General features: G+C 41.2%; 1 protein-coding gene across 2 annotated transcripts in view; it reads left to right on the forward strand.

Moving 5' to 3' along the window:
• The window catches only part of LOC144055118 (phospholipid-transporting ATPase ABCA1-like), a 34,217-nt gene that overhangs the window by 12,292 nt on the left and 7,349 nt on the right, over positions 1–14,576 (forward strand). The window contains exons 9-35 of one of the 2 annotated variants that reach the window (XM_077570827.1): positions 5,337–5,580; positions 5,667–5,806; positions 5,891–6,007; positions 6,797–6,991; positions 8,486–8,694; positions 8,927–9,103; positions 9,247–9,469; positions 9,596–9,817; positions 9,917–10,121; positions 10,235–10,348; positions 10,421–10,595; positions 10,687–10,818; positions 10,923–11,062; positions 11,155–11,292; positions 11,424–11,653; positions 11,733–11,805; positions 11,887–12,089; positions 12,175–12,226; positions 12,304–12,408; positions 12,513–12,661; positions 12,781–12,905; positions 13,050–13,148; positions 13,239–13,428; positions 13,912–14,006; positions 14,129–14,161; positions 14,243–14,348; positions 14,487–14,561. In XM_077570827.1, coding sequence (XP_077426953.1) covers positions 5,337–5,580; positions 5,667–5,806; positions 5,891–6,007; positions 6,797–6,991; positions 8,486–8,694; positions 8,927–9,103; positions 9,247–9,469; positions 9,596–9,817; positions 9,917–10,121; positions 10,235–10,348; positions 10,421–10,595; positions 10,687–10,818; positions 10,923–11,062; positions 11,155–11,292; positions 11,424–11,653; positions 11,733–11,805; positions 11,887–12,089; positions 12,175–12,226; positions 12,304–12,408; positions 12,513–12,661; positions 12,781–12,905; positions 13,050–13,148; positions 13,239–13,428; positions 13,912–14,006; positions 14,129–14,161; positions 14,243–14,348; positions 14,487–14,561 — 3,966 coding nt within the window. Of the gene's footprint in view, positions 1–5,336; positions 5,581–5,666; positions 5,807–5,890; positions 6,008–6,796; positions 6,992–8,485; positions 8,695–8,926; positions 9,104–9,246; positions 9,470–9,595; positions 9,818–9,916; positions 10,122–10,234; positions 10,596–10,686; positions 10,819–10,922; positions 11,063–11,154; positions 11,293–11,423; positions 11,654–11,732; positions 11,806–11,886; positions 12,090–12,174; positions 12,227–12,303; positions 12,409–12,512; positions 12,662–12,780; positions 12,906–13,049; positions 13,149–13,238; positions 13,429–13,911; positions 14,007–14,128; positions 14,162–14,242; positions 14,349–14,486; positions 14,562–14,576 lie in introns of both variants that reach the window. The other variant, XM_077570826.1, reaches the window with a different exon arrangement.

Below are 14,576 nucleotides of genomic sequence, written 5' to 3' on the forward strand. Positions count from 1 at the left end.
TTGGCTGCAACGTCCAGCATTTTTTAATCCATACTCCTCTTTGCTTGACACTGCGCTAGATTGAAATGTTTTGCAAACTGTTGAAGATAGGGAAAGGTTTCCATGAACTTAATACATTCTCGCCTAGCATTCATCCCGTTTGGCCGTGTTTGGGGTTCAAACATGTTGAGCCAAACCAGAAATGAAAGAGCATTTTTGTTTTGTAAGAGCTGTTGAGCGTTTTGATACAAAGCTGATTGCGTGGGTTAAGGGTTAGTTGAGACTGGCATAATGCAGCGATGCCCTCATGTAACCTTTGCTTTATTTTTTCACCTGATGCTTAACAAGCCAAAAAGAAGTGTGACCTTACCAAAAACATTTAGAAAATGTCATTCTCTAATCACTGAACCATGCTGAATAAAACATATTTGTCGTTTAATATGTAAACATGACTACTTGGCTTCCTCACTGCAGCATTGTCAAAATGTGTACTTTATCAAGAAGAAATAACTTGGATACTGTTCTGGAACCATTGCAATGGAATGAAATGATATGCACCATGAAATTCCTCCATCCATTTCGCATTCAAACAAACACCAGTCGCCGGTGAAAAGCCATTCAGGCCCGAAATTTGAACCCAGAACTTCACGACACTCTGAGCTCTATTCCCATGCCTGGCACAACTCTAGCACGAGTCACAATCTAAGGCTATGATCACACTGCAGGTCAATTTTGATTTTGTATTTAATTATTAATTTTTTCATGCAATGTACATGGTACAATTCAGATTTGTTTCAAATCTGACCCAGGCCTCTGACATCCTCAGGTCGCACCGACCTATTTGTCATCAAAAGCCAAACATGACACTATGCCACATGACATTATGTTTTTTTACTCGTGTGTCACTTCACAGACGCATTTTGTTCACATTAGAAGTCACATGTATTTTTGTACCACATAAAAAGAACAAATTGTGAACAAAAAGTGTGAATCTAGGCTAAGTCTATGGGTTAGAATTTGTGTTGGTATTTTCACAGATGCGGGCAAGTGGGTGCATTTTTTTTTTAAAGGCCATTTTGGTGCCGTTGTGGGCGTGAACACAGTCAATTTGATTCACCGCCATTAAAAGTCATAGAAAGTACACATAACTGTTTTAAAATAGAGGTCTAGTATTAAACCTTATCCTCATTTTCTTCTTGTTGATAATGGTAAACAGGTGCAATATTCAATTATTTATCAATGCACTGAATTATCATATCAAGGTGGTTCTGACTTATACAGCTGGATGATGCAGATGAACTGAGGTAACCTCGGACAAACTGCTCGTAGGAGGTTATTATGGGGCATAACAAGCTGCCCAAGTGTGTGTGCGGGCGTGTGCGTGTGACTCGCCCGCTCAACCAGGCTAACATAACCATTGTGGCGCAGAGAAAATGACATTTACTCAGTCTTACAAAATTGCTGCCCATGGAGACTATTCCACATTTTGGACTCTGTAGCATCAATAAGGACACAGCCAGTAGTAGCCTGCATCCAGAGTGGTGGTTTGATGCGACTGTGAGCAAAGATCGTGTGTGTTTCATGTATGTGCACATTCAGTTTTGTGAGATGAAGGTTCCTCTTGATGAATTTGTTGTGGACAAATTGAGCAAAAACAGAATAAGTAGTGCATGCAGTGAAATAAACAAATACTGTAGTTGGAAATGATTCAACCAAGAAAAAAAAAGTGTTGTTTGTTCTGAAACAACCATGCATGTCAGAACAGTGTGTGTGCCCTAAGTGTCATTTGTCAGTATAATAACAAAGTACTTGCGGAGCCTGCAGAGGTTGGCCTATAATGAGAATGACCGATAATAACCTCTCTTTGTTCTTGCGCCTCCTGCGTCTTCCCTGTATGTGAGGATTTGCTTTTCTCCCTTGAATATTTACTCATATGTTTCTGGTAGCTCAAACCTGTGTCATTTCTTTAGAGTGACGGTTATATATCATGAACTCAAGTAACCTCTAATTCACACTCAGGGACACAAAGCTTCCCCCTCTTCCCCCTTCTCTCTTTGTTACGGTACACAAAAAGCCTACACCCCCACCCCTTCATTCCTTCCCTGTCACGAGTTGGTGACATAATACAATTAATGCAGAACTTGTGGTGACTTGTTTCTCAACTGGTGTCTGTCTGCTCACCTAGTTATATGCTGTAAAAAGGAAATGAAGGAAACCAGACAAACGTGACAATTGCATGTGAGCACATTTTAAACAAAATATAAAACAGCAAAATCAGAATAAAGTGTGGTTGAAAAAAAACAGCAACAGCTAAACAAAACCTACCACTGTGGGCTTTATTTTTGTATACATGCGCATGTGCGCTCGGTGTAAAAACTGACGCATCTTCATTTTCATGCCGTGGCAAATCTAGTTTGCCGTATTTGGGACTCTGACGTTCCAGTGGACTGAGGCCGTTTTCCATTACACACCCTTGGCGCATCTGACAATTTGGTGACAGGAAGAGTAGATATTAGACTACATAAAGGCAGGTCTAAGTTGTGGCACAGGTTTTTGTGGATTTGCTCGAGGCGCAAGCAGGCAGATTCTGAACCTCGCGTACGTATGTGGTGGATGTCATGATATTTCATTCCTAAATATGACATGCATTGAGCCCTCTGAATCATTGTAGAAGTTAATTCATCGGATGAATTATTATCATTATTATTGTCATGTTTTGGTTCTGTCATGTTTTGGTTCTGTCATGTTCAGTTTCTGCTTTCCTTGTCTTGTTAATTGTGACCTTGCCCTTCCTTGTGTTGTCCAATCAGTGCCCTCAGCCACTTGTGTCTGGTCCAGGTGTGTCTTGTTGCGTCATTAGTGTTGGTGTATTTAGTCTGCTGTCTCTCCTCTGTCTGTGTTGGTGCATTGTGGTATGTACGTTTGTCCTCATGTCATGCTGCCTGTTTTCGGTTCCCTCCCAAGTTCTAGTTCTAGTTCAAGTTCAAGTTCATGTTTTTTTGCTGTTGCCACATTCGTAAGTCTTTCGCCACGTCACGCTGACCTCTTTGCCTTATCCGGATCCATGTCATGTTGTTAGTCTCGCCTTAGTTGTTTTTTCATGTTTTGCTTCAGGTTTTGTTAGTTCCAGTTGTTTTGTACTTTGAAGTTAGCTTTTTTTTGATTTGAAATTAAAACCTCTTTGTCAATAGAAATTAAATCCCTTTATTTTTTGGACTACACCTCTGCCTCCTTGCTCTGCCTTCCCGCATCTGGGTCCTAAAGCCCCCCCGTTTTGACAATTATCATCATTTTTAAAAGCACCCCCTTCAGCAAAACACACCTGTGGGTGGGATATGTGAGTTTGTCACACAAGGACGCACGACCATGGAAGGAAGGTGGTCAACAAGTGAAGAGCTTCTTGCAGTTCCTTTTAATTGTACTTTGCGCACTCTGATCTCTTGCTAGGACTCCAGCGAGTCCTTCATGTAGACCACATGCGCTGAATTGAAAGGGAATGAGGGGAGCCGCTTCCATTGGTTGGGAAACAAGTTTGTCTGTGTTCACTCCCATAACGGCGCAAACGCCCATTTGTTAGACCAAGCTTTATGCTAAACTGTGTATGAAAATTAATAATATTAAAACATATTAACAATTAGTACACTTAATAGACTTAAAACCTGGCAACTCAAGATGGGTTGAAGTAACAAAATACTGCAAGCATATTTCCTTGTCAAGTAGGCTTTACTACACTGCAATAACCATAACAGGCTTGGTTATAATGAATGATGAAACCTACAGCACATCATAATCTATTCAATTATAATAAGAGCGTTTGAGCACACAATCCTTTCAAACACTATCAATAGAATGCAAGTGTCACACGAGCCTGCGCATATTATATTATCAGGGTCCACACACTACAGAACAGCAGATAAGACTGGAGATTTATCACCGTCTGGCTGACTACCAAGTGTCTCCACCCCGCAGAGCCCCCCCACAGCACTCACACACACAGCGCCATGTCTGGAATACCATTCATAGTGCCGCTCATGACCACCAGTAACTTCAAAATAGGGTTCACAGACTCTCACTCTCACCAGCCTATGTTGTGACACTTGATAGTGTGCACATGGGGTTACTGGCATCTGATTGTCATGACCTTTACAGTGGATGAGATGCGAGAAAAAACAAGCACCAAGGTGTTTTTTTTTTTTAAAACAGACCTCTGGTGACTTTGTTGTGTTCCTGGAGGGTGATTTGACATATTGAACGTTCAATTATGTTGATAGGAAATTATGCCTTTAAGATATTTGATGGTCAAATATTGACACTTTTGCTCCGTGCCTGTAAGGTAATTTGATACCTTTCACCAGTACATTTTGTTTCTTTCATCATCTTAACCCTTAAAGATCATATATTTTATGTTTAAATATTCACACCATAGCTGTTTCTTACCAGTTGAATGTTTGTGCTTAGATTATGAGTGTGTATGTGTTGTCTATTACATTCCCTAATTCATCAAAATGTGTACATCTTACAAGCAAAATGAGTTGATCACTGACCTGAAAGCCAATGGCTCACAATCTGTGGTCCAGTTCATTCCCTAGGTGTTAAATGAGGTTACAGTTGGAGCTCTTAAGCCCTTCAGAACCGCATTTTTTCTGCTAGGCTTTTTTTTCTTTTTAGTTGACTCTTTTCCCACATAAGAACAACAGGAGGAAAAATTGGGGGTTTATCTGATGTTTTTATTTGTTATAGTGGTAACGTGTTGTAAACTTACCAAGCTAATATGTAACATTTTTAACATGAACATCATGAAAATCAACTTGCGTTTGTGATTGCTTAGCTAAGTTCCAATCATGAACCAGAAGTGTTGTCATCATCCAAATGATGCGTTTTTATTGGTTTAAACACACAAATATGTCATGTCCACCGCAATCATCTATCGGTTTTCCCCATATCAGGGGGCGGCCATTTTGCCATTTGCTGTCTGAACGTGATATCAGAGTTGCTCAGGGCTCCAGTAACAACCTATCAGAGTTCACCTGTTTTTCGAGTTTGATCATGTGACGTCCACAAACTGAACCGTGATTGGTCGTTTCCGGAGCCCTGATAACTGTGATGCCATTGTCAGTTGACAGCAAGTGGCAAAATGGCCGCCCACTGAGAAGGATAAAAATGATTTTGCTGCTTAATTCATATTCCACAAAGGCAATATTAACCAGAATGCCATGTTTAGACTAGCGGGACTACACAGAACATACTATTGTAAAGAAAATTTTGGGGGAAATTTCCCCTTTTAAGTTCTTTCATACCAAGATCATCCAAGCATGCTTCCTGTTGTTTATGCTGACATGTTATGTCTCTATCAACAGCTTGAGAGCATGAAGAGTTGGAAAGATATGCGAAAGGAGATCCTCTATCTCACTACCAATGCCACGGGCTCACCGAATCAGATGTACCAGGCTGTGTCGCGCATTGTCTGCGGCCACCCAGAAGGAGGCGGCCTCAAAATCAAGTCTCTCAATTGGTATGAAGATAACAACTACAAGGCGCTGTTTGGAAACCATGGCAATGACAGCGACAACGAGCCCCTTTCCACCTATGACAATACATCCAGTAAGTGTGCAGGGTTGCTCTTATTGAAAAGTTGTTTGAAATGATGGTCAATAGTTGTAAAATGTTTTGTGGCTTTTTTTGTCAAGCTCCTTATTGCAACACCATGATGCGGAGACTGGAGTCGAGCCCCATATCCAGGATGATTTGGAGAGCTCTAAAGCCTCTGCTGGTGGGAAAGATCCTGTACACTCCAGATACTCCAGCCACGCAGAGGATAATCCAAGAGGTATACGCCTACAAGAAGTCATGAATTTTTGTTGAAGCTCATCTCTACTGAATGGTGATTAATGTGTGGGTTTGCGTTTTCCAGGTGAACAAGACCTTCCAGGAGCTCGGCCTTTTGAGGGACCTGGGTGGGATGTGGGATGAGATGAAGCCAAAAGTGTGGAACTTTATGGAGAACAGTGAAGAAATGGACTTGGTCAGGGTGAGTGGGCTACACTGACAGAATACCTTTGCATATTATTCCTTTATATTTGTGACAGTGATCAGTGTCATGAGGTGCTTTCTTGAATTGAGTATCAAAAACCCCTACAGGCATTACTTTGTTATGATCTCATATTGCAAATGTTAACTTTTCCCCCACCAAGTTTTATTGTCACCCTATGTGAAAAGAAGGCAGAGAAAAAGAGCACTAGTCTGTTTTCTTTCCTGATAAACATAAAAGACAAATATCGGAGATTATTGCAGAGATCCAATTTAAAAATGTTGCTTTCTAACTAATCTGTAAAAAAAAAAAAATCTAATATGCTAACTATTCTACTAGATTTGCAATGACTCTTAAATATGATTGAAGGCAGATTCATGGGGAATTAAATACTAAATATTAATTTAAATTATTATTATTTATTTATTTTTATTTAGGATGTCCCAGATGGCATACTCACAAAATGGTTGGTCTTGACTTCTTCTTCAAGGTTGCACATTCAACACTGCCACCTAGTGTCAATGTTTGAATTACATCTGAAAACAAACAATCATTTAAAAAGTCACTTGACTTAATACCTATTATAAGCAGCAAAACAAACATACAGCACATACAATATATCATTTTCTAGTAGTCTATTGTTTTTAGGTCTGAAGTTAGCCATAAGCATGTGCCGACTGTTTGTTTCTGCCTTCCATTTGAAACAAAGGATGACAAAAGGAAATTTCTAATGTTTTAAACAAAACTCAATCTATGTATTAAATCATATACATCCCAATTTTCATGCAGACGCTGCTCCAAAATAACGCCAGTGCCACTTTCTTGAACACCCAACTCAGCGGGACTGAGTGGCGGGTGTCCAATGTGTCGCACTTCCTTGCCAAATCTTCATCTGACCAAAGATCAGCTGGATCAGCATACACCTGGAGGGATGTCTTCAATGAAACCGACCAGGCCATACAGACCATCACCCGCTTCATGGAGGTCGGTATGATCAAAAAATACGTCATATAAAATACACAATTGCTCATATAATATACAGTAATGCAAAGAGTTAACTATCTCAGTCTGCAGCTAGCCAAAGCACAGACGAACCATTTTCTCTACTTTACAAATGAGTTCTCATTTAGGTCAATATGCAAGGAGAAACTCAATAAGGCAATAAACGGATTCCTCATTCGCCATTTAGCTAATCTTGTTAACTTTGTTTTGAAGCACTTATGTGAGTATGTGAATCGATTTATGATGTTGTCTCTTTCTATGTTCACTGGGTCAGCATGCCCAGCCTTAACAAAAAAGCCATTATATAGCGCTGCCAACAAACATTAGCCGGGGGTTGTGAAAGGGCCTTCTTGTGTGTGTCTTATTTATCTGTGTCAGGGATAAATTTATCGAAGGCTTCTCTAATTCAGTTGTTAATGTCAGCAAATAGCCTTGCAACTTACTTCTTCTCAGTAAGAATGCTCAGATTACAGCACAAACTGTACAATAAAATCCGGACTAGCTTTTGGTCTCCTTTAGATTCATGATACAAATGCACCATCTAAAGTCATAAAGCCAGAGTGTATTAATCCACATCATTCCCACATGTGGAAAATAGCATTGACTTCAGTATGGATCTGCATCAGAAAAGCATAGCATAGGCACTGTCATGCACAACTGTAAACAATATCTCGACCTATTGGCCTACTTGGTTGGATCCACCTCCTTCCTAAGGAGCTCACATAATACATGCTTGTCTTTCCTCAACTCAACTGAACTCAACTTTATTTATATAGCCTCACTAGGACGATGTCAAGGTCTAACAGTTAAAACAAAGTGTCATGCCCGCAGTGCTCATGCTGCCTTTTCTTAAGGTTTTGAACTCACTGTTCTCTCAGACACAGCTTAAATCGGTTAAGAGGCTCAGCTCCTACTTTGCTCATGTAGTGTCTATTCAAAGACCATGTAATGTATGTTTAGCACACCTTATAGACTAGTTAACAATACAATTATATTTTGTGGATTCTTGTCTTATTTACTCAAAGGAGAAGTCAACCCCCCCAAAAAATTTCTTGACATTATGTTCTATTCAGACCCACTAGTGTAAATGTGATATTCTGGTTAATATTGTGTTAGTGGAATATGAGTTAAGCAGCAAAATCCAGCCGTTTTTATCAATATCTATATATATATATCTATATATATATTTGCCACATCACGTATGCTCAGGTCTCTGGTAACTTCAGAAAACAGGCGAGCTGTGATTGGTCGTTGCTTGATCCCTGAGCAACTGTGATGTCATCTTCAGTCGAGAGCAAATGGCAAAATGGCCGCCCCCTGAAATGGATAAAAACAGCTGGATTTTGCAGCATAACTCATATTCCAAAAATGTATTATTGATCAAAATGTCATGTTTAAACTAGTGATGTCACATATAACCTATTGTCAAGAAATTAAAGTCTTACCATAACCCTCCTTTCCCTCTTTCCCAATCAGTGTGTGAACCTTGACAAACTGGAGCCAGTAGCAAACGAGGAGCGCCTGGTCAACAAATCCATGAGTCTACTTGACAACCAGAAGTTCTGGGCAGGGATTGTGTTCCCGGACATCTCCCATAGCAACAGCTCTCACCTGCCTCCCAAAGTCAACTACAAAATCCGCATGGACATCGATAATGTTGAGAGGACCAACAAGATCAAGGATGGGTAAAAGAGACACGTTTCTTATCACATTTGAAGTGCCATTCAAGTCAACCTTTTTTTTTTATTATTATTATTATTATTATTATTATTTCTGGAGAGCTCAGTATTGTTCATTCGGTAATTTTGCCGATTTGACATGTCATCATCATTGCTCTCATTTTTTATTTTTATTTTTTTATTTTTTATTTTTAGTCATCTTGAGTGACAAATACCTATTGAATTTTGTGGTTTGCAGTTACTGGGATCCCGGTCCCCGGGCAGACCCTTTCGAGGACTTGCGGTACATCTGGGGCGGATTCTCCTACCTGCAGGATGTGATAGAACAGGGAATCATCCGAGCTGTGACAGGCACCAAGGAAAAGACTGGAATCTATATACAGCAGATGCCCTACCCTTGCTATGTTGATGACATGTAAGTATTATATGTAACACTAATGAGTCACATGACACTGAGGGAGGAAAAAAGACTTATTGTACTCAGGGGTGTACTCACTTTTGTTGTCAGGGGTTTATTAGGCAAGTTAAATAGATTTTGGTTCTTACTTGTTTTTGTAGTTTTCTGCGGGTGATGAGTCGCTCCATGCCTCTGTTCATGACGCTGGCATGGATGTACTCGGTGGCCATCATCATCAAGGGGGTGGTCTACGAGAAGGAGGCCCGGCTCAAGGAGACCATGAGGATCATGGGACTCAACAACGGCATTTTGTGGCTGAGCTGGTTCATCAGCAGTTTGATTCCACTGCTGATCAGCGCCGGCTTGCTGGTCATGTTGTTGAAGGTTAGTACAAACACACCAAAATCAATCAGGCTGTAGAAATGATGAGTATTTTGAAACATTTTTAAGAAATCCTTGAATGTAACTGTAAATAATATTATCTTATTTTTTTCCCTTCCCTCCTGTCAGCTCGGCAACTTGCTCCCTTACAGCGACTCAGGCGTGGTCTTTTTGTTCCTGAGCTCTTTCGGCGTGGTAACCATCATGCAGTGCTTCCTTATCAGCACGTTGTTCTCTCGTGCCAACTTGGCAGCGGCCTGTGGTGGGATCATCTACTTCACCCTCTACCTGCCCTACGTGCTGTGTGTTGCCTGGCAAGACTACGTGGGATATGCAGCAAAAATTGTTGTGGTAAGTGGATACAGTTTGATATCCCTCCACAACACCTTGTTTGTGGAATAATGTTCTCTGAGCATGAACTTTTGGTCGTGTTTTCCATTCTCTTCCCAGAGCCTGCTGTCTCCTGTAGCTTTTGGATTTGGCTGTGAGTACTTGTCACTGTTTGAAGAGCAAGGTGTGGGAATCCAGTGGTCCAACTTGCTGGCGAGCCCCCTGGAGGAGGACAGTTACAATCTGACCACCTCCATCTGTCTCATGCTCTTTGATGCTGTGCTGTATGGAGTAATGACATGGTACATTGAGGCTGTGTTTCCCGGTGAGTCTCCTTATAATTGATGTTTGACTATTTTTCTGCAAATCAGTTGATGTTGTAAATCAGAAACATTGGTGAAAACATCCTAAAAGACAATGCAAATATTTCCATCACAGGCCAGTATGGAATCCCCAGGCCTTGGTATTTCCCTTTTACACGGACATACTGGTGTGGCGAGAAACAGAGCCAGAACTTCTCGACTCCTTTGTCTAAGAAAGGCAACGCTGATGGTACAAATGTGTTTTCATCTTTTTTTTACTCATGTGACAAAACCATGCTGATACAGTGTTTTGTGTTTCCAGCTGTGTGCATAGAGGAGGAGCCAAGCCACATAGAACCAGGTGTTTACATCAAGAACCTGGTAAAAATCTACAGTCATGGAAAAAAGCTGGCAGTGGATGGTCTCTCCCTGAGATTCTACGAAGGACAGATTACCTCCTTCCTGGGTCACAATGGAGCTGGCAAGACCACAACAATGTAAGGCAACATCCAAATCAAATGTTCCCATTCTAAGAGGCAATTGACTAACCTGCCCCTGCTTTTTGTTGTTGTTGTTTTTTTTGGTTAGGTCAATCCTAACGGGGTTGTTCCCGCCCACTTCAGGAACAGCCTACATCTTAGGCAAAGATATTCGCTCGGAGCTTAGTACCATCAGGCAGAATCTGGGTGTCTGCCCCCAGCACAATGTGCTTTTCAGCATGTAAGTACTCCCAGTATATTGTGTTCATGGGAAAATGGTAATTTCATTAGCGAGCTTTTTGCTCTTCCTGGAAATTGGCACTGATCCGGTTGATGTGAATGCAGGCTCACAGTGGAAGAGCACATCTGGTTCTATGCTCGACTGAAGGGGCTGCCTGAGGAAATTGTGAAGGCCGAAATGGAGCAAATTGTCAATGATGTTGGATTGCCTCATAAGCGAAAATCATGCACCAGCACGCTTTCTGGTCAGCTCAGTTTTACTTTTACCATACCAAAAATGTTTTATGTAAATTAGCTTGCTAGTCGGTGATCTTAACGGCACTTGCTTTCAATTCAGGTGGGATGCAGCGGAAATTGTCAGTGGCGTTGGCTTTCGTTGGTGGCTCAAAAGTTGTGATCTTGGATGAACCCACAGCTGGAGTTGACCCCTATGCACGCCGGGGCATCTGGGACCTGCTTCTTAAATACCGACAAGGTAAGGGAAAAATACCAGTATGAGTGCAGACCTCCGCCAAGGCTTAAACATCGAAAAGGGAAGTTTTACATCGGATTAGATAAAAACGTCAATGTTGATATGACCAAGCAAGATTGTTATCCCTCTGTCAGGCCGCACCATCCTCCTGTCCACCCATCACATGGATGAGGCTGACATCTTGGGTGACCGCATCGCCATCATCTCCCACGGCAAGCTATGCGCCGTCGGATCCTCACTCTTCCTGAAGACCCAATTGGGCACCGGCTACTACCTGACCTTGGTAAAGCGAGACTACGACTTGGCACTCCAGTCCTGCAGGAATTCCGCAAGCACCGTCTCTTACAATAAGAAAGCTGAGAAGGTAGGAGGGCGTGTGTTTGTCTCACTTATGATGAGTCAGTCTTGTTTTACTTACTGTAACTATCATTTCATCCACTTAGGAGGATAATGTGTCTGAGAGCAGTTCAGATGCAGGCCTTGGCAGTGAACCAGAGAGTGAAACCACCACCATCGGTAGGAGAAAAAAAAAAAAGCACTGTGTTTTAACAAATTAAATTAAAAAATGAAACTAAAACCATACACTCTTGCTTTCAGATGTTTCCCTCATCTCAAGCGTGATTTTCAAGCATGTCTCAGAGGCTCGCCTGGTGGAGGACCTCGGACATGAGCTCACTTATATTCTGCCCTATCAGTCAGCTAAAGATGGAGCCTTTGTAGAGCTCTTCCATGAGCTTGATGACCGTCTCACCGACCTTGGAATATCAAGTTATGGCATATCAGACACAACCCTAGAGGAGGTACGGAACAATTCAATGTGGAATGATATGGATGGGATTTGTCTTATGTGACTTAATGATCAACATTTTAATGATTTTCTTTTAGATTTTCTTGAAAGTGGCTGAGGACAGTGGAGTTGATTCTGTGGAACTTTCAGGTGGGATTTATGATCAAAGAAAAATGTTCAACAGCTGTGTAAGGAAACATGGCAAACATGTCATGACATGTTTGCAGATGGAGTCGTGCCTACGAGGACACGTCGCCGCCATGCGTTTGGAGACCATCAGAGCTGCTTGAAGCCCTTCACTGAAGATGAATTTGATTTCAACGACTCTGAAGGTGACCCAGCAGAAGTATTTGTTATCATCCGTAAATGCAAAAAAACATCATCTTAGATAATAAAGGTTTGCATGTTTGCTCATGTGTCTGCTGTGTGTTCACAGAGTCTCGTGAGACTGACTGGCTTAGTGGCAGTGATGGTAAAGGCTCGTACCAAGTCAAAGGCTGGAGTCTGAAGCGTCAACAGTTTGTGGCACTACTCTGGAAAAGATTCCTCTATGCTCAACGGTCCAGGAAAGGCTTTTTTGCACAGGTATGATGAGACTTTTATATATACTGTATATATATATCCGGGCCTTTAAAGCACTGAGGGAAACCCTGTTGTCTGTGTTTTAGTTTTAACAAATACTCAATGTTTTTTTCCCCCTCTAGATTGTCCTCCCAGCTGTGTTTGTGTGTATTGCACTGGTGTTCAGCTTAATTGTTCCTCCATTTGGAAAGTACCCCAGCTTGGCTCTGCAGCCCAGCATGTATGGAGAGCAGTTTACCTTTGTCAGGTATGTTCATCTATCAATTATATATATATACTGTGTATGAAAATAACTGCTTGGAAACACATTCTTTGTCATCATGCATATTCAGCTGAATAATGTGACAAGGCACAAACACACATGAAACTCAAGTAATTTGTGTCTTTACAGTAATGACATACCCGAGGACCCTTATACCGACAAACTACTGGGAGCTTTGATAGACAAACCAGGATTTGGAACACGCTGCATGGATGGAGAATCCATTTTGTGAGTCATAACTATAAACAGAATCAATCATGTGAATTTTACTTTCACTTTGTAAACTCACATCACATGTTTGAATGTGCCTACATGCAGGGACACGTCGTGTGCCACCGTGGAAGATGACTGGTTGATTTCACAAGTACCTCAAAGTGTGAAGGACATGTTCGACAACGGCAACTGGTCCATGGAGAATCCATCGCCTCTGTGCGAGTGCAGCTGCGAGGGGCGCAAAAGGATGCTGCCGGAATGTCCAGCTGGTGCAGGGGGCCTACCACCTCCACAGGTTAGTGAGGCCATATAATATACAGGTTAGCTGCTTAAATTGTAAATCAAATCAAATTGTATTTATATTGCTCTTTTCATATGTAAAAATTAGGGGTGTCAAAATTTGTGTGTTAATTTGTTTTCTGTACTGGGAGAATTCCAGTCACAACACAGCAGACACGTCCACGTCAAAATTTAGCAGTAATAAATGTAATAATAATTTTAAAAATGTGCAGAATTTCACAAGACTTCATATTAAAGATTAGATAACTCTTACTACAGTATGAAAAGAAAAATGCACTGAGCTGTCACCAATGTCTTACAAATGCAATTATGCCATCTAGTGGCAGAAAAATGGCCTCAACACAAATCAATATCACACTCATTTTTTACAGTACAGTACATCTTTTTAATTTTAACAAAATTTTATGAATTATTATGAAGTTACTGTATCAATGACTAAAATGCTGCCATATTTCTAATTTACGCGGTTTGTATTCAGATGAAGCTCAACGACAAAGACACGCTTCAGAATTTGACCGGCAGAAACGTGTCAGATTATCTGGTGAAGACCTACGCTCAGATCATTGGCAAAAGGTGACACTCATTACACATTCAATTATTGTTTCTGTATTATTTTGCTTTTAAATTGCTTTTCCTTGACGTGTGAGGAAGTGGTTATTAACACACCTGTGTTTTGTTTCCATCACATCTCACAGCCTGAAGAACAAGATTTGGGTCAACGAGTTCAGGTACCTCAGCCGACATTTAATCCCTCTTGAGAGCATGAATGTGGATTGTCTCTGGTATTAAAATAACTCATCCGTGCACAGATATGGCGGCTTCTCGCTTGGCGCCAGAGGCTCTCAGCTTCCAGCCCATAGAGACGAGATCGATGAGGCAATTGCTCAACTGCGACGGCGCTTTCATCTAGAAAGGGTAAGAGATTTCAGACAAATGGGCTTCAAACACTGCTTGTAAACATCAATATATCAACACATAAATTATACAATATGGAAAAGATATTAAGACAAAGACCGCACCTCAAAGTCTGTCTTCCTCACCCACCATCTCTAGGGAACCGCAGCAGATCGTTTCCTCCGCAGTCTCTCCAACTTCATTCAAGGATTAGACACCAATAATAATGTCAAGGTTAGTGCACGCTCG

The sequence above is a fragment of the Vanacampus margaritifer genome, chromosome 7 (assembly GCF_051991255.1).
Source record: "Vanacampus margaritifer isolate UIUO_Vmar chromosome 7, RoL_Vmar_1.0, whole genome shotgun sequence".
Lineage (NCBI taxonomy): Eukaryota > Metazoa > Chordata > Actinopteri > Syngnathiformes > Syngnathidae > Vanacampus > Vanacampus margaritifer.